This window comes from Danio rerio, chromosome 22 (assembly GCF_049306965.1).
Source record: "Danio rerio strain Tuebingen ecotype United States chromosome 22, GRCz12tu, whole genome shotgun sequence".
In the NCBI taxonomy this organism is placed as follows: Eukaryota; Metazoa; Chordata; class Actinopteri; order Cypriniformes; family Danionidae; genus Danio; species Danio rerio.
In genome coordinates, this window is record NC_133197.1 from 10321663 (window position 1) to 10340126 (window position 18464).

Below are 18464 nucleotides of genomic sequence, written 5' to 3' on the forward strand. Positions count from 1 at the left end.
GATGCAAAATCATGTAATGTTGCTGGCTCTTAATCAGCTAAAAGCAAACGATTCAACATACAGACAAGGTGTGGATTTTTTTTTCTTCCTACTAATTTCTTCCTAATAATCTCAATAAAAAATAGGTAACAACTAGAATTATCAACCACTTTTTTCCAAAGCACATTGGTTGTATATTTGTATTTGTGTCCTAGAGGAATGAAAGTCCTTGCCTGCTTCATCCCGTATATTGTTTTAACTACCATTATTTTCTTCAGCTTTAAATCATTTTTATTACCTTTATCTCCACTATCTCTTCCAGTGATTTATTAGTCCTGTAATTGAAGTTCTGCTCAGAGGTGGGATTTCAGTGGAACACCTTGGCAACCAGAATCAGGCGCTGATCTGAGATCGGTCTAAACTACTCGTATCCAGTCCTTTCAATGACGGTGAGATCAAAAGGCCGGTGGGGCTCTGGGGCTGGCGAGGGGTGGGTGAGACAGGCAGGAATCTGTAGGAGGTACAGGGGTGTGGTTTCTCCGTGATCAACACTGTGAGTCTCTCTTAAAGCAGCTGAGCATTCTGTGACAGGAGAGCTGAAACAGGTGTACATTTACATACAGAGACAGCTGAGGACGTCTGTCTGCTGAGAGAGAGAGAGAGAGAGATAACGTTTCAGTACGGTGAGTATGAGCTTTAATATTTACGTACGACATAAGACAGGAAGTGTTTATAAAAGTTCTGAAACTTAACTTTGGAGTGTTTTTGGAGTAAGCTACACAATGTTGGAGATGGAGATTAGCAAAGGACTGTGTAGTACGTGTCCAAATATGTGTTTAAAGGTACAGCACACCCACATTGCTTTTAATGCACATGAATGAAAAGAAGGTGATTGGTGGAATGTTTAGTGCATAAGTAGTTCACATGACTTGTGCTTTTGAGGTCAGGCAGTAGTTTTGTTTGATAGGGAATTTTAATTTACAAGATTCCTACTATGGTGTATTCGTGCCACGTTAAATATATATTCCTTTAAAATGAGATTAAAGTAATAATGTTTCAAGAATAAAGTTGAAATTATGAGAATAAAATCTAAATATTACAAAGTCAAAGTGATATTTTATTAATAAAGTTGAAAGTATCAATATGAAGTAAAAAAAATATTACAAGAATAAAGTCTAAATGTTTTGATAATAAAATAAAAAAAATTATAGGAATAAAGTATAAATGTTTTGATAATAAAGTCAAAATATTACAGGAATAAAGTTATAATGTTTTGATAATAAAATAAAAAAAATTACAGGAATAAAGTCTAAATGTTTTGATAATAAAATAAAAAAAATTACAGGAATAAAGTATAAATGTTTTGATAATAAAGTCAAAATATTACAGGAATAAATTTATAATGTTTTGATAATAAAATAAAAAAAATTACAGGAATAAAGTATAAATGTTTTGATAATAAAATAAAAAAAAATACAGGAATAAAGTATAAATGTTTTGATAATAAAGTCAAAATATTACAGGAATAAAGTTATAATGTTTTGATAATAAAATAAAAAAAAATACAGGAATAAAGTCTAAATGTTTTGATAATAAAATAAGAAAAAATTACAGGAATAAAGTATAAATGTTTTGATAATAAAATAAAAAAAAATTACAGGAATAAAGTATAAATGTTTTGATAATAAAATAAAAAAAATTACAGGAATAAAGTATAAATGTTTTGATAATAAAGTCAAAATATTACAGGAATAAATATGAAATGTTTTGAGAGTAGTCGAAATATTGCAAGAATAAAGTCTAAATATTTCAATAATAAAGTAAAAATATTACAGGAATAAAGTTGAAATGTTTTGAGAGTAGTCGAAATATTGCAAGAATAAAGTTGAAATACAAGACATAAGTAGAAATATTATTATGAGAGTTATGAAATTCTTAGAATAAAATCTAAATACTACAAAATCTAAGTAATAATTCAATAATAAAGTTGAAATTACAAGAATAAAGTCAGAATATTCCAAGAATAAAGTTGAAATTATGAAAATAAAATCCAAATATTTCCAGAAAAAAGGCAAAATATTAGAAGAATAAAGATTTGTATTTAATTTTTTTTTTCTGTATGCATTTTAACTAGAAGGTGGGTGACTTTAAATCTCTTATATGACTTTAGGAAACTTGAACATAGTGCTTAAGTTGTACAGGTCATCTTTTATGATTCCTTTGGGTTGTTTTCAGACCACCACCAGTGCCAGTTTATTTTCCTTGAACAATTTCAGTTTTTGGAGGAAATTTCAGACACCGTTAGAACAACGTTACACTGAAAATTAAACTTTTTACTGTTTTGAAAAGTTTTGCGTATAGGTGCTACCTTCGCCAAAAACCTAAAACTGTTTCTGTTTCTATGCTGAGCAAGTAGGTGATGATGTTACAATTTTTGCGGGGTAACGTTTTATTTATTTCAATTAATAATAATCATATGTATTGTTTTTTTTAAGAGTTTAAACACCTGTCAGGTGGAGATGTAGAGTGTTTCCTCATTTCTACCTCCCATAATTAGACATTAGCAGTGTAAATCGCTCACAGCTGTGTGATCTGTCCTCTGTTTATGAGACGCAGTACTGGTCTTTTGGCTCTTACAATACTTTATTACTACAAGATGTGTTTTAGGATTGAGGTATTCGGCCCCGGAGCAGAGACTCGGCCGGAATGCCTGCCTCCTGCTGTGGACAGAAGCAAACATACACAACGCATTAGTCATTTGTAGGACTATTGCATTCAAACTACTCACTAAATACTCATACAATTCCACTCTGAATGAAGTATTAAAGCGGTCTTAGTTTCAATATGGATGTTTTTATGACATCTGCCCTTTAAAGGTGACATCAAAGCTGACCTTTTGGCCTGCAGCTGTGGGTGGTTTTCCTCCTGTCCGCCTCCACTTTTCCTCCTGAGGCAGACCTCAGAAATCTATAGCGCTGACCGCAACTTGTCATTACACCCATCTTCGCTGAAACACATGGAAACAAGGGCTTTCTGGGAGGCCTTTATGTTCTCTAGGCGTCCTATAGGGATGTGTCTGAATGAGCTTTTGTTCTTGCGAATGACACCAAACATTAGCATCCATAAAGAGCTACTTAGTTGATCAGATTTGCATTGTAAAATATGTGTGAAAAAAGTATTGGGGGATTTTATGAAGTCAATTTGTCCATTCAGTGGGTTCATTCACAAGCAGTCATCGGTTTCAGGTGAGTCAGCACATAGTATGGTTACCAATGCCACAGGAAATAGTACTTCAGAGCAGTACGCTAACTTCCTGTGTGTCAAAGGTTAGTGCCAGTTCTGCCAACACTACCGGATGTTGTGCAATGTCAGTTTTGGCTTATTTTACTGTTTTATAGTACTTCTAAACACATTCTTTTTCAAGGATTGAACTTGACTTAGCTAAACTTAAAAGGATAGATTTATTTCCGTAGTATAGAAAAAAAACTAATATTATAGACACCAATCGTTACGGGTTTTCAACATTTTTCAGTTTATGGTCTTTTATGAATCTTATTCATCAAATTGTTGTGGAACAAGTAGGCTGATGACAGAATTTTCATTTTTGTGTAAACTACGCTTGTAATCTTTAACAGTGTAGTCTAATAACTGTTTTATTAATGTAATGAAACTCAAAAACAAGTTATTGATATAATATATGTGTAAACAGTGTAGTACTAGCATGGTACCGTGTCAAACACAAAGTTGTATTGTTACCTCAGATCTGTTTGCTAGTCAGTCATGCACTTTTTAGTCATACTCTAGGCTTGTCTTCTCATAATGTGGCAAATAATTTATAGAGGAATGGAAAGAAAAGTCAGAAGAGTGAAAATATGGTCCTTCGCTATGATTTTGGAGTGAAATGTGATCTGTGTGTAATGGCTCTGGACTCCTGTAGGTCTCTCAACTCAGTTCAGTAGAAACGCTTCTTCATCCCCAGCGGAGAAATCTGGACGAAACCAACTAGCCAAGTAGGGGAGGCTCAAAGACACTAACTATAAATACAATGCATTCATTACGAAACACAACCACTTAGGCACTTACAAAGTATAGCTTTAGTTATTTATTAAGCTTGTATATAGCAGTCTAACAATATAGCGTTAAAGCACAGTATAATACGTCAACTATACGAACACGCCTCCCTCTGTCTACAAGTACATTCATCAATCTGTGGGCCGAAATTCATACACATTCAATCACTGATCCAGATGAGCCAGCTGGGTACGAGAGAGACTCTCTGAAAGCGTACGGGGCGTTTTAAAGACCCCGAAAGTATGATAATAAACTGGTTTGTTTTGAAATAGCGATTGGGATTATTAGTTATGAGGTGTTGGAATCCGCTGGATGGATGGACGGACATTACGTGGTTTAGTGTATGAGTGAACGGACCGGTGTGCTGAACGGGTTCAGTCAGATCAGGTCAGTATTTCCTCTAATAGAATACAGTTAGTTTATATGTTGCTAGAATTTAAAGAGGAAGCGGGTTTGTAGAACTGTGTTTGAAACGAAGTGCGAACGTTCCATTGAGTTTTCGAAATTGGAATCTCTATTATTAGAATGTTTGAACTCCAAAGCGGCGTTCTAACGATATAAGTGTCATTGGTTCGAATCCCAGTAAACGCGCACTGGTAAAACGTTTATTCAGAGGCATAGTTCACCCAAAAATCAAAATGTACTCACTGTTTACTTACCCTCAACAAAGTGTTTCCAAACCTTTACTAGTTCTTTCTTCTGTTGAACACAAAGAAGATACTTTTAAAATAAGGAGTAGATGATACTAAGGACGTCAGTGGTTATAGGTTTCCAGCTTTCATCAGAATGTATTTTGTGTTTAACAGAAGAAGCTCGTAAAAATTAAAAACAAGAAAGGAGTAACTAATTGATGACAGAATGTTCAGTTTTGGGTAAACTGTTCTCTGTAACTGTTAACTGTAACCGTAACTTGTGTGCGAAATGTAAGTGTTCTCACTTATTATTATAGTATGTTTGTAGTTTCCTTTGAAAGTTCCTTCTTCTTCTTTTTTTAACTTCTCAACGTTTTTTTGATTATAGCTCAGCTGGTACTAACAAAGATAAGGTTGTGTGAGTTGAGTTCCTGTGGAGCAAGCATTTAAATGTGTACTTTAAGATTCACATTGTTCACAATTGCCAGGTTATAGGTCAAATCAAATACTGGTACCTTTGCTTTTTTTTAAATGCGGTTCATTTGAATATGCTGAAATGCTGCTGTCTTAATGCTACATTTTTTAGTAATTTGTATTTTCAAAAGAGCAATTTTTAGTTATGTTTTTGACTCCCTTAAACATTTTATGAGCTGTTCTTGAGTTCTCAGCTAATAAAAATAACATGACGCACACAAACAACAACCGCATTTAGCCAACATAAAGCATTTCTTATGTTAAGAGCAGTTACTCAATGTGTTGTAAAAGCTATTTTTTGGCTTCATCTTTAAAAATTATTTTACATTTTTGGTACGAACTAAGTGTGAAAAAATATACAGCTTAACACTTTACTCAGTCTAAATCTATTCATAATAATACAATGACCCAAACAGAATGCAAGACTTCTTACAGTATAAAATGCATTAATTTATTAGTTCTATCCATTTTCAGGTCTGAAATGAAGAATATCACCCATCTCTCTGGAACGACCCGAACTCAACGGGCCTCCTGGCTTCAAGTGTTATTACTGATGCTCTTTTGGACCTGTTTAAAAGCACAACAGTTAAAAAACACTAGATGGCCTCTGTATTCCGGCAAGCCTTTGCTTTTGGCTTGGAATGCTCCTACTGAAGACTGCAGACCTCGACATGATGTCACCTTCCAGCTGGATCAATTCCAGATTGTGGCGTCTCCAAACGAGGGCTTCACCAAGCAAAATCTCACCATCTTCTATCAGGATCGATTAGGTTTGTACCCATACTTTAAACCAGATAGCACTCCAGTCTATGGAGGTCTACCACAGGCTGCCAGTCTCACGCAGCACCTAGAAAAGATGCCAGATGGTCTCAAGAAGTACATAAAAGACCAAGCAGTCAAAGGTCTAGCTGTAATCGACTGGGAAGAGTGGCGGCCCCTTTGGATACGAAACTGGGGACCTAAACTTATTTATCGAGACCGATCGCAACGATTAGTTGCTGAGAAAAACCCAACTTGGCCTCTAGATCAAGTGACCAAAGTGGCCCAGCAAGAGTTTGAGCTCTCTGCACGAAAGTTCATGTTGGAGACTCTTCGATTAGCCAAAAGTTTACGGCCCCAGCAGCTTTGGGGATACTACCTCTTTCCTGACTGTTACAACCACAATTACCAAACTAACCTGCAGAACTACACGGGACAGTGTCCGGACATCGAGGTGAGCCGGAACAATGAACTGAAGTGGCTGTGGACAGAGAGTACAGCTCTTTATCCTTCAGTGTACATGGGGAAAATCCTGAAGGACAACCCGAAAGGACGGCAGTTTGTGAGGAACCGGGTGAAAGAGGGGATGAGATTGGCGTCAGTTGGGGATGGATCTGCTCGACCGGTGTTTGTCTACACACGGCCCACTTACCTAACCAACATGACTAGCAGCAATCCTGCTGAACTCCTGCTGCTGACTGAGGTAAGATTTCTGTCCCGTTATCTATCTTTTAGTGTACAATTTTAGGGCTAGGCCATTAATCAAAATTAAATTGGAAATGGTATTAATCAAAGCTGCGATTGTCAGTGAAAGCACAGTTGTGTGATAAACAATAAATGTCCTCTGATGGCTGGAGAGCTCTCTTGCACAGAATTCCCAAACACCCAAGAAGAAGAAACCCAGGAAAGCCCTAAAGTAGAGGTTTGCATTAAATTGCAATACATTTCTGAATAAATCGCAGGAACAGTCGGTAACTCTGCTGTAAATTAAACGGGAGCGGGCAGTCTAACAATATCGCTCCTGACTCCAGAGCGAGCGAGCACGCGTATGTATGTGTGTGAATAAGAGAGCATGATGCTGTGTTTACCTTGTTTGTAGGTGTGTGTGTGTGTGTGTGTGTGTGTGTATGTATGTAGCTGTCTATGTGTGTGTGTAAATGAGAGAGAACATGATGCTGTCTGTGTCACTATAATGTATGTATTCTAAATAATGTGTGCATTATAAATGTATTAGATTTAACAGCTTTTATCAATTCAGTGTGACTAATATTCATACGACTACAGAATCATCACACAAAACGATTCATTTAAAAAAAACTCGACTGAAGTTATGAAATGTATTTGGAGTAAAACGTGAAAATTTCATAAGCAGCATTTACTACACAGAGCCGTAGTTCACTGATCTTTGCAAACAGCTCTCATTACCTCAGAATGATTATCTCAATGTTATTGTGTAATGCCGCAGTCACACTAGAGATTAACCTTGCGAAATTCTGTCGTACAGCCCTGCGAAAAGGGGTGGGATCAAACAAGATGATTAGACATTTAAAAAAAAGCGAGCGATTGCTCCATATTTAATTTCTGTCCATAGGGGTCATGTTTTGATCCTCGACTGGTCTCACAAACTCAAGTGATTTGATTTTTGTTTGCATGAGCTTGGGTTTCAGTCTGAGGCATTCGCGTGCATATGAATGGAGGTCTATGGGGAGAAAAGTGCAGTGTGACCGCAGCTTAAGAGTAAACTTTGCTCCATCTATAACCACACATGTTGGAGGTTTACTAGAGCCAGCTTTACTGACAGAATGCGCATAAAATTAGCAGTTATTCGCACATCCATAATCAAGGTGCCTGTGGGGTCTTAAAAATTCTTAAATTTCAAAAAACTAATTTTAGGTCTTAAAAATTTTCGGGCCAACACCTATCCAATCGCTAATAATATATTTCAATAAAAGTTTTAGGAAATGTTTATTTATTTACTCTATTTACTTCTTAATATGGTTTCATTATCTTCCGTACAATAACATTTGTTTTTGAAGAGTTTTTTTAAGGGTGCTTTCACACCTACACTTTTGTTTCGGAACGTATCTCGTTTGCCCAGTTAGCGCGGTTCGATTGGCATATGTGAACAGGGCAATCGCGCTCTGTTCCGCGCCAAAGTAATCACTCCGAGATTGCTTGAATAAGGTGGTCTCGGCTCGATTGAAACGAACCCTGGAGCGGTTCGATTGCAGTGAGAAAGCGATCCGATCCGAGCGCGGTTATATCACAGTGTTTTATGGAAATGTAATAGGCTTACGGCTATATGAAGAGAGAATTATGAGTAGGGCGGGAAGTTTCGCGAGTCTCCGGATGCCCGCAAACGAGTGATGATCTCCCAGTAATCTCGCGTCTCTCTCCCAGTCCTCAAATAGGCATCGTCGCGCACCCTTCTCACCCCTCCCCACCGCGTCTCTCCTCAGACACGTCACGCGCGCGCACCCTGTCAATCACCACCAAACCACCACCTCTCCTGACAGCTGAGCGGGACGCTGCAAAATAAACCCTGACACTCTGACCAATGTAAGGAGAGTTTACTCGCACGTGACTTGTTTTAGCTCTTTTGGTCCGATTAGAAACTTTGCAGTGTGAAAGCGAACCGCTCCAAGAGCAACAATGTAACAATTTTAATCTCTGTTTCGGAACAACTGAAACGATTCACAGGTGTGAAAGCACCCTAAGATTTTAACTTGCCCATTTAAATATCTTTAGCTTTTAGCCTTGTGTAAAGGGCTTTCCCACGGGACTTCAACAACAGGTGTACGTCACCATTACGCTCCCACAAGAGCAAGCCCCTGATTGGTTAACGCGGCGAGAATGTCTGCTGAAGTTCAGACTTTAGAACTCAAGCAATTCGCACGTCAAATGTGCAAAACGCTCAATTTGTGCGTATCGCGCAATTCGCACGTATGGCACCGTAGGATGTCTCTTTAGTTTGCATTGACTTAACATGTAAATCACTCGCGCTTGACGCGCGTTCCGCGTCTGGTGTGAACGCAGCATTATAAAAAAAATCACATGACGTTTTTTTAGTGCGCATACTGAAATTTGTTCTAGAAAGTGTTTCTATTGCAGTTTATGCACATTTTTTCTTATCGAATAAAAAGTTTATCCTACTCAGTTATGCGCATACGTTATTTTATGTGCATATTTTCAAAATTTATGTGCATCTTTGCGTTTCCATTAACCGTTTTTTTTTTGCGCATATCCAAAATGCACATAAAAATAGGTGGATTGAAACATGGCTATTTACTCTTTGTCAATATTGTACACTTCTACCAATATGTGAACAGAAATTTTATGCACTACTCTTTAAATCCATCATGAAATGTATAGCAAATAATCATTTAGTAAGCATTTTAACTTTGTAGCTTCCTCTCCTCAAGTAACCTGAGGTAAATTTATGCCAAATGTGAATGTGCAGCCTTTTGGACACTTTCCCAGATCTTTATCCACCGAAAACATTTGCTGCAGAAGCATTTAATATCCCAATCTGAGCAGGAAGCAAGTAGCCGAACAGATCTTTGTGATGGTCTATTGGCGTTTCTGAGATCTCTATGTTTTAGTATCGCCGTGTGTGTGTTTTTCCTGGCATTGAGTGTAATTTGCAGTGGGATGTAGGTGAGGAGAATCCAAACAGACTGATATATGTCGCAGCTTGTCTTCAATATAACACACACATGCTGGATCTTCTCTGCTTTCTGGAGACAAAGACTGGTCTGTGCTCCTCACGGAGTCTCGGTGGAAGAAATCCCACAATGCCGTTAGCAGCTCCGATGACACGTGAGGCCTTGAGGTTACCAGAGCAGACACATGTTTAAAGTAATAAAATGATTGTAAAAATATTTTAATTTCTATTTATTTATTTATTTTATTTATTAAATCGCATTTATTTTTTATTTACTTCCAAAAAATAAGGTTTATATATTATTTTCTAACAATATATTTTATTTTTATTTCATTCAAATTGGCATTAACATTTATTTGATGTCAAAAACAGTTGTTTATTTATTTTTTTACATAATTAGAGGCATTATTATTATTATTATTGACATTTTTAGATATGTTTTTTTTTTATGTCTTTTCTGTTAAACAAATTTACCAATAAAAAATTAATTGGTAATTTAAATGTTAAATCAATAGAAACTAATTATTTTATTTTAAACGCCACACTTCTGGGTATTTGCTAACTGATTGAAATAATATGGGTGAAAAATCGATATTTGTTATTTGTATCTAATTGTCTTTGTTATTAAACAGTGTTATTTTAGAACAACTAAGACTAAACTTTTTTTTTTTACTTTTTAGGTCTTTACATTTTCAGTTTTTCATCAGAAATATTTATTTGAATTTGAAGTGCCAAAGCTTTTAATAATTGTTTTTAAATGTATTTATTTCATTTTTTCCATTCATCTTCAAAGCAACAAAAAAGTTTATATATATATATATTTATTAATTTCCATTTATTAAATCACATTTATTTTTTTTCAATGCATTTGAAATTCCATACAATCTTTACAAAAATGTTGTTATTTTATTTTTATTAAAAATATATTATTTTTATTTAATTACGAGTAACATTTATTTGCCAAGTAACAAAGTTGTTTAATAATTATTATTTTTTTAATAATGATAATAATTATTATTATTAGTGGTAACACTTTATTTTGATGGTCCATTTGCGTATTAGTAGACTGTCTGCTTAATATCTGTTGATATGCTCCTTCAACAGACATTTAACTGACGATAAAAAACTTTGCAAGTACATGTCTATTTACACTAACCCTAACCCCAACCTAACAGTCTACTTCTAATGTAATAAAATTATTTGGCATGTAGATGCAATGCAACTTAAATTCAACAAACGGACCATCAAAATAAAGTGTGACCTTATTATTATTAGTAGTAATAGCATTATTATTGTCCTTATTTTAAATATATTTTATTTAATATCTATTCCATTTAAACAAATTTAGTTATAAAAAATAAATTGCTCATTTAAATGAAAAATGAATAGTAACTAATTATTTTAAATGCCACACTCCAGAAATCTGTGGTTTGTCCGAGTGAGTTAACAGCTTTATATAAGAGCGCGCAGGAGGGAATAAACTCCCTCTCGTCACAGCGCAGATCAAGCCCAGTGTGTTTTATGGCTCTGTGAGTTCAACAAATGAGCACAACATGAGGACTGACTTTGTGTAATGAGATGAAAATGAAAACTCTGGCAGTGAGACTGTAAACATGAATCAGCAGACCAGAAACTGGAGGAGAATCTAAATGAAGTGCTGCACACTGCGTTTACAAGTCTAGTGTTTGAACTTTTGCTAACTATTTATTTTATTTATTTTTTTATGTTATAATTTATTTTATCTACTTGTTATGATTAATTGTTTTTTTATGTTTCTAAGAAATATTTTACTCATTATTAACTTATGTTTATTAGCAATTTTTTTTATCTACTTGTTATGATTAATTGTTTATTGTTTTTAATTAATACTTTTCTCATGAACTTATTTTAATTAGCATATATATAAATTTTATTTAATTTAGTATTATTTTAGAATATAAATATTAATTAGGTTATGAATGTCATTAATATTTTATTATTATTTTACAATTATGATTAAAAAATTATTTTATCACAAGTAAATTCAATAATAGTAATGTTAGTATTTAAATGTTTTGCATTTTAATATAGATGTTGTTATTATTATTATTATTATTATAATTAGCATCAGTATTATTATTATTAGTGTTATTATTATTAATATTATTATTGTTATTAATAATGATGTTATTAATTACTTTTGTTATTTATTATAATTATATAATAATACTAATTTTTATTTTTGTTAGCAATGTTGCTATTAATAATGTTATTATTAATATTATATTATTAAATGCTTTTGTTATTTATATAATTACTAATTAGAATCTGATTAATTATTATTAATATTATTGTTGTTAATGTTGCTATTAATAATAATAATAATGAAATTTTTAAATGTTATTGCTATTTATAAAATTAGTAAATACAATTTGATTAATTATTATTTAATAATAATGATAATAGTTGTTGTTGTTATTATTAATGATATTATTATTAATGTTGCTATTATTTTTAGTAATACCAATATTATTAAATACTATTGCTATTTTTACAATTACTAAATACATAATGTTATTTTTTTAATTCTTATTTTAAAGGTTGGTATTCAGTTTATACATGTTAATAATGTTTTGATAATAAAATAAATGATCTTATTGTGCACATTTCAAACTTGTTTAAAAAAGAAAAAGAAAAAAGGTGATACTCATGGTGTCTGTCATGGTGAACTATTCATTTATCCAGGAGAAACGCCTGCGTTATCAGTGTGGGACGTCAGTATCTAGTGAATAAGAGGTGAAGGGTTTCAACAAAAGCCAAACAATGAATGAGTGACTGTCAGTGACGCCTTAAACCATCAAGACAGTCAAGTGTGTGCTCAAGAAACAAGCCTCTGTTGTTCATTTCCATGTCACTTTTCACAAACACACAAACATAGTAGACTTACTACTTACTACACCCACTGGAGGCTGAGAGGCCTGTTGCACAAATTTCGCTTCTAATTTGAGCAAACTATAGGCTTTGGTTTTGTCATCATGGTAACTTGCAATACATTTCTAACAAGCTCAAAAGTAGGTTTTATTCTAGGTTTGAGCAACCCAAACTAGAGGAAACAGCTGTCAGTAAAGTACCATATGTTCGCTTTATAAAAGGACTTTCACTATACGCATTGGTCAACGTTTGAATTGGGTCAAAAATAAGTTTATGATAACTAATGAACACCCATTCCTGTCTTAGGGCTATTATGAAAACTTTTTGGATCATTTTAGTCTCTTTATTACTCTAAATAAAAGCTTTTTACACTAAGAAAAGTGCCTTTTGCTGCCAATAATTCATGGTTAAGCTTCATGGAACAGGCCACAGGACTGTGAGGTTTGATGCTGGTCTAATCTAGATGGTTTCTTTCTCCTGCAGATGGATCTGGTGTCAACTATCGGTGAGAGTGTGGCGTTGGGCGTCGCAGGCGTCATTCTGTGGGGCGACTCCACCTACGCCAGCAGTCAGGTGCGTCTGACACCAAAACACAGCAAAAAAGACTTTAGATGATAATCTACTCACACTTACGTCATGAGAGATGGGCTTTTTTTCTGTTGAACATTAAAGATTTTTAGCTAAAACTCTGGTTAATCATAAAATAAAAGTTATTTAGGAGTTAAAAAACATACAGTTGAGGTCAGAATTATTTGCCCCCTTTTAATTTTTATTTTTATATATATTTCCTAAATGATGTTTAACAGCAAGGAGATTTTCACAGTATGTCTGATAATATTTTTTCTTCTGGAGACAGTCTTATTTGTTTTATTTCAGCTAGAATAAAAGCTGTTTTAAATTTTCTCAAATATATTTTAAGGTCAAAATTATTAGCTCTGTTAAGCTATGTTTTTTTCGATAGTCTACAACAAACCATTATACAATAACTTATTAACCTAGTTAAGCCTTTAAATGTCACTTTAAGCTGTATAAAAGTGTCTTGAAAAATATCTAGTCAAATATTTTTTACTGTCATCATGGCAAAGATAAAATATATCAGTTATTAGAAATGAGTCATTACAACTATTATGTTTAGAAATGTGTTGGAAAAATCTTCTCTCTGTTAAACAGAAATTGGGGATAAAAATAAACACGGGGGCTAATAACTCTGACTTCAACTGTATAAAGGCAACACAAATATAATACCGCTGCCTCCAGATGATTCATTGAGGTCTTAGAAAGCAAATCATGAAACTGACATTTATTGACAACATCATTGAGGATGATATTGGGAGATATTCAGAATTTAGTCATTATTATAACATACGGAAAGTTTATTGGATATTATAGGATGGTTTTTGAGGGTGGTTTTATAGCTTTTATGCATTCTCGTTTCCTCTTTTTTACTTTTAGCTGTATGAACTTCTTAAAACTGTAATCATTTAAATAAATAAGTTGAATTAGTTGGTTGAATTATTATTCTTAAGTTTAGACTGAGGGCAAACAAATCCAACAACAGTACTTATTATTATTATTATTATTATTATTATTATTGTAGTTATCATTGCTGCTGTTCGTATTGTTTGAATTTAATCTAGATAAAAGAATATAGAATTTAATATTTTTATTTTATAAATATTTAATTTAAATTGAGTTTTTTTCCACATATTCGTTATCAGCCATAGTATTAAAATAACTATAATAATGAGAATGATAGAATTTATATTACAATAACAGTCGTTTATTTCATACTAAATAATCATTTTATTATAATTAATTGAGAAGTTATACATATTAATGATCATTAGTATTATTATTATTGTTGTTATTCTCTAGTTTATTTAGAAAATCAGTCATAAATCATTTATTTTCAGTTGGATTATAAAATAATATTTATCATTATAGTTTTTTTTTTACTGTATAACAATAATAAAACAGAATTTTATAATAAATATAACTCCATGTTTCACACATAAATGTACATTATTTACAGACAGAAGCAAAAAACGAATGAGTCCTTTATTAATACAGTGGTCCTATATCGCTATAATGCAGTTCACTTTCGCAGATTTTTTTCCGTGCAATTTGACATGATTTTACTACAGCGCATTGTGTTCTGCGTCCTGACTGGCTGTAGACCATTGTCAATCTATTTCCTCCATGTGGTGTCTCCTGTACAGTACAGAATGCGTTCAGCTTAACAAATTTACATAAATCTTCGATGACTTGCAGTGTGACTCTGACGTGCTGGACTGTATGTTTTCTCCCTACAATGTCGACAAAATGTTCTGCACCGTAAAGGCACCTGCGGTAGCTCCCAAAAGGCAGAGGAAGATGCTAACTATCGAACAAAAAGTTAACCTTCTGGAGATGCTAAAGAAAGGTGGAAGTTACGCAGCTGTAGGGTGGCATTACGGAATAAATATAATAGTGGACTTCATTTTCTTCTTAATTTTAACTTTCAGAGTGTTTAAGCAAAAGAGAAAAGTGTGAAAAACGCCTGTCTGAGAAAAGTGTATAAAATGTGTAGTGGGCAGTTTTACAGCCTTAAAATATCTATTAATAATTGTAAGAAATAAAGCGGACTACTTCAAGGATTTCCCCTATTGCGGAATATTTTGAGAATGTAACCCCCGCGAATAACGAGGGACCACTGTGTATTAATAACAATCCCCACAAAAATCATCAGAATATCTTTGTTTTTTCTTCTGTGGTGTTTTACAGGCAACGTGCTCGAGTCTGAACGAGTATCTACGCGGGCCGCTGGGTCGATATCTACTAAACGTGACATCGGCCGCTGAGCAGTGCAGTCGAAATCTGTGCGGTTTCCGCGGCCGTTGTCTGCGCAAACAGCCCAACACGGACACATACCTGCACTTGAGTGCTAGCACACACCGCATTGAGCGACAGGCTAACACGCTAAAGCTAACGGGACAGATGAGCGAAGAAGAACTGGGACGTCTGCGTGACGACTTCCAGTGTCAGTGTTATAACGGTTACAGCGGCGATGACTGTAGTATAAAGGACAACGGGAATCGAGCGGCGGCGCTCTGGACTAGCGCTTTACAATATTGGGTGTTACCGTTGATTTTGATGGGGTTTCTACACTGAAAGCTGCAACGTGGTAAGACTTTGTGCAGATTTGAACATATGGAGGTCTTTAAAATGTATGCGTGTGGATTTTACGTGTGGCGTAGCGGCGGCTTTTTCCTGCTGCACTGGAGGATGAACTGCACTGGGCGTTATGTGTTGTTTTTTCGGTGTAAGCCAATGGTCAAATTTTAAAAAAAATGTAAACGTTTATAATGCTCTCCATGGCTGCTTTTATTTGATCAAAATTACAGTAAAGTTGTTATTAAATTGTATTGAATGTGTTTTCAAATGTAACTTATTTCTGTGATTTTATTTTTATTTTTTAAGCCAAATTTTCTGCGTCATTTCATCAGTTTTCTGTCACATGATCCTTCAGAAATCATTCTAAAATGATGATGATGCTGATTAAGACACTATTATTATTATTAGTATTATTATTATTATTGGTCTCACTTTATATTAAGTGGCCTTAACTGATATATACTTACACAGGAATTAATAGTTTGTTACAATGTACTTATTGTAAATACATGTATTTACTGTGTACTTATGCTTGAATAAATAAATGTATGTATTTACATCTGTAATTAACTTCTGTAATTACATTTGTAAATATACTGTTGACCATCCTTTACACCTTAACCCACCCTTAAACCTACCCATGCCACCAAACCTGTCCATAACTTAACCTCTATCCCAACTTAAAAGCACCACAAGTGTTCTCAAATACATTATGAACACAGTAAGTACATTGTATTTATTTTTTGATACAAGTACATAGTAGTTAAGGACACTTAATATAAAGTGGGACCTTATTATTATTATTAGCATCATCAGTGTTAAACTTCATGTTTTGTGGAAACTAAAATGGCACCAACCATTAAAATATCTACTTTTTTTTCTTCAAGGACACTTTACTTTTGTTGTTATCTACTTTAAAGACATTTATTCATTATCATGAAATAATGGTAAAGTTTTCATTAAAATCATGAAGCAGGAAAAAACATTTTGAACTTTGAGTGCCGAAAATAGAATAAAAGAGCAGCTGATTATCATAAACTAAATCACAGGTGTCAAGTCCAGTTCCTGGAAAGCCACAGCTCACCACAGTTTACCTTTTACCCTAATTAAGCACACCTGATCAAACTAATTGAGTCTTTCAGGCTTGAGTCCTACAGGTAAGTGTGTTAAAGCTAGATTGGAACTAAACTGTGCAGAGCTGCGGCCCTCCAGGAACTGGATTTGACAGCTAAAGGATCACGCGACACTGAAGACAGAAGTAAATCTGACGTCAAATCAAAATTATTAAATGAATTTAAACTACCTTGACTAAAAACTAATTTTACTTTTTTTGTTTTTGATCAAATAAATGCAGCCTTATCTAGCAGTATAGACATGAAGATTAAACTAACATTGGCAGTTAGAGTACAAGATGTTTGTGTGTTTGTAAATGATTTTTTATTTTATTTTTTTTATTAGTGTAAAATGATAGATGTGGTGGTTTCAGCCGTCATTTGAGGCCTTTATTTCTGTCAATCTTTATATCTGCGCAAAAACCAGTTGTGACCTTATTGTTGTCATGTGTCACATGAGCAGCTTTTTAAAACCAACACAAATCATGGTAACACTTTAGCTTAGCCACAGTTCACAATATTAACAAATCATTAACTAACACTACTAGCTTAATTTACTGCTAATTAGCTGTTTATTAATGGTTAGTAAGGTAGAAGTTGGGTTTGGGTGGGATTAGGAATGCAGAATAAGATCATTCTTAATAGCTACTAATGAACAATTCATAGCTTAATTATAGACGGGTAATAAGCCGGTATTTAATAAGATGAATTGTGGCCTAAACTAAAGTGTTAGCCAAGTTGTTATTATTTTCATCACTGCTGCCTCATCAAAACCTCGGATAGCAATTTCTTTCAATCACATTTCACTTCAAAATTAGATATCTTAATAAATACCAACATGAGATATAAATCACAATTATTACATTACTATGCTATAAAATATTCATATGCATAAAACATTTATATGCATAATAATGATACTAAATAATCATGAAAATTTCAGAAAGATTTTTAATAGTCCTGAAGTGGTTTGTTTTAATCGCAAAATATGTTGTATGTCATGTTTAGTGGTCATAAAAATGTAACTTAAGTGGTTCCACAGATTCAAAAAAATCATTTTTTTTTAAATGATTTGCAGATGAACTGTGAGGATGGATGTGTTTTTATACAGGTTTTCCTCATGCACTGCTGGAAAGTGAGTGATTTTTGACCTTAAATGTCTCATCAGCCTTTCAGTGTTGTTGTTTTTTTTCGTCTGTGTTGCACAAAACTATATTTGGAAAGCAAATTTCCCCTTACAATGCTGAACTCTGCATTTCTCTGTATTATATTTGTGTGGGATAAACTGGAAAGGTTTATTTTCGTACGATCAGCACAAGTTTGTCCAAAAAAACAAAACAAAAAAAAAACTGTTGTTGTTGTTGCTTGTGCCTTTACAGACAAAGTTCACCAAAAACTAATACTTCCATCATCCACATTATTTCCAAACCTTGTTTGCTTGGTTTGTAAATAAAGACTTGTTAATATTTTTGGGTGAAGAATATTTTTAGTGTATTGAAATGTGTGAAATTAAACCTAAAAGCCTGTTTGCATTTCAGATGATTTGTTTATTTTTCATACCATACATTTTTGATACTGGATCGTGCTTTTCTTCTTGTTGTTGTTGTTCAGACTGAATTTTCCATCAGGGTTTTTGTGACTGAACCGAGTGAGTGGATCTGAATGTGTTTTGTTTAATATGTTTACAATAAATCATATATTTAAAAGCCA

The 18464-nt window shown here is 33.8% G+C and overlaps 1 protein-coding gene across 2 annotated transcripts; it reads left to right on the plus strand.

Annotated features, from left to right (window-relative positions):
- Positions 1-570: 570 nt before the first annotated feature.
- Positions 571-18464, plus strand: hyal2b (hyaluronidase 2b). 2 transcript variants are annotated; one of them, XM_005174007.6, is made up of 4 exons: positions 571-662; positions 5631-6618; positions 12973-13062; positions 15253-18464. In XM_005174007.6, exons 2-4 carry the CDS (start codon positions 5638-5640, stop codon positions 15637-15639), a joined length of 1458 nt encoding a protein of 485 aa, XP_005174064.1. In that variant the 5' UTR covers positions 571-662; positions 5631-5637; the 3' UTR covers positions 15640-18464. The 2 variants fall into 2 exon arrangements, with proteins under 2 accessions (XP_005174064.1, XP_687640.2); XM_682548.9 differs by lacking the exon at positions 571-662 and adding an exon at positions 4225-4437.

Coding starts and splice junctions, on each gene's coding strand:
- hyal2b (XM_682548.9), top strand. CDS start 4,394: ATGAGTGAACGGACCGGTGTGCTGAACGGGTTCAGTCAGATCAG. Junction 4,438..5,630: donor AACGGGTTCAGTCAGATCAG/GTCAGTATTTCC, acceptor ATCCATTTTCAG/GTCTGAAATGAAGAATATCA. Junction 6,619..12,972: donor AACTCCTGCTGCTGACTGAG/GTAAGATTTCTG, acceptor TTTCTCCTGCAG/ATGGATCTGGTGTCAACTAT.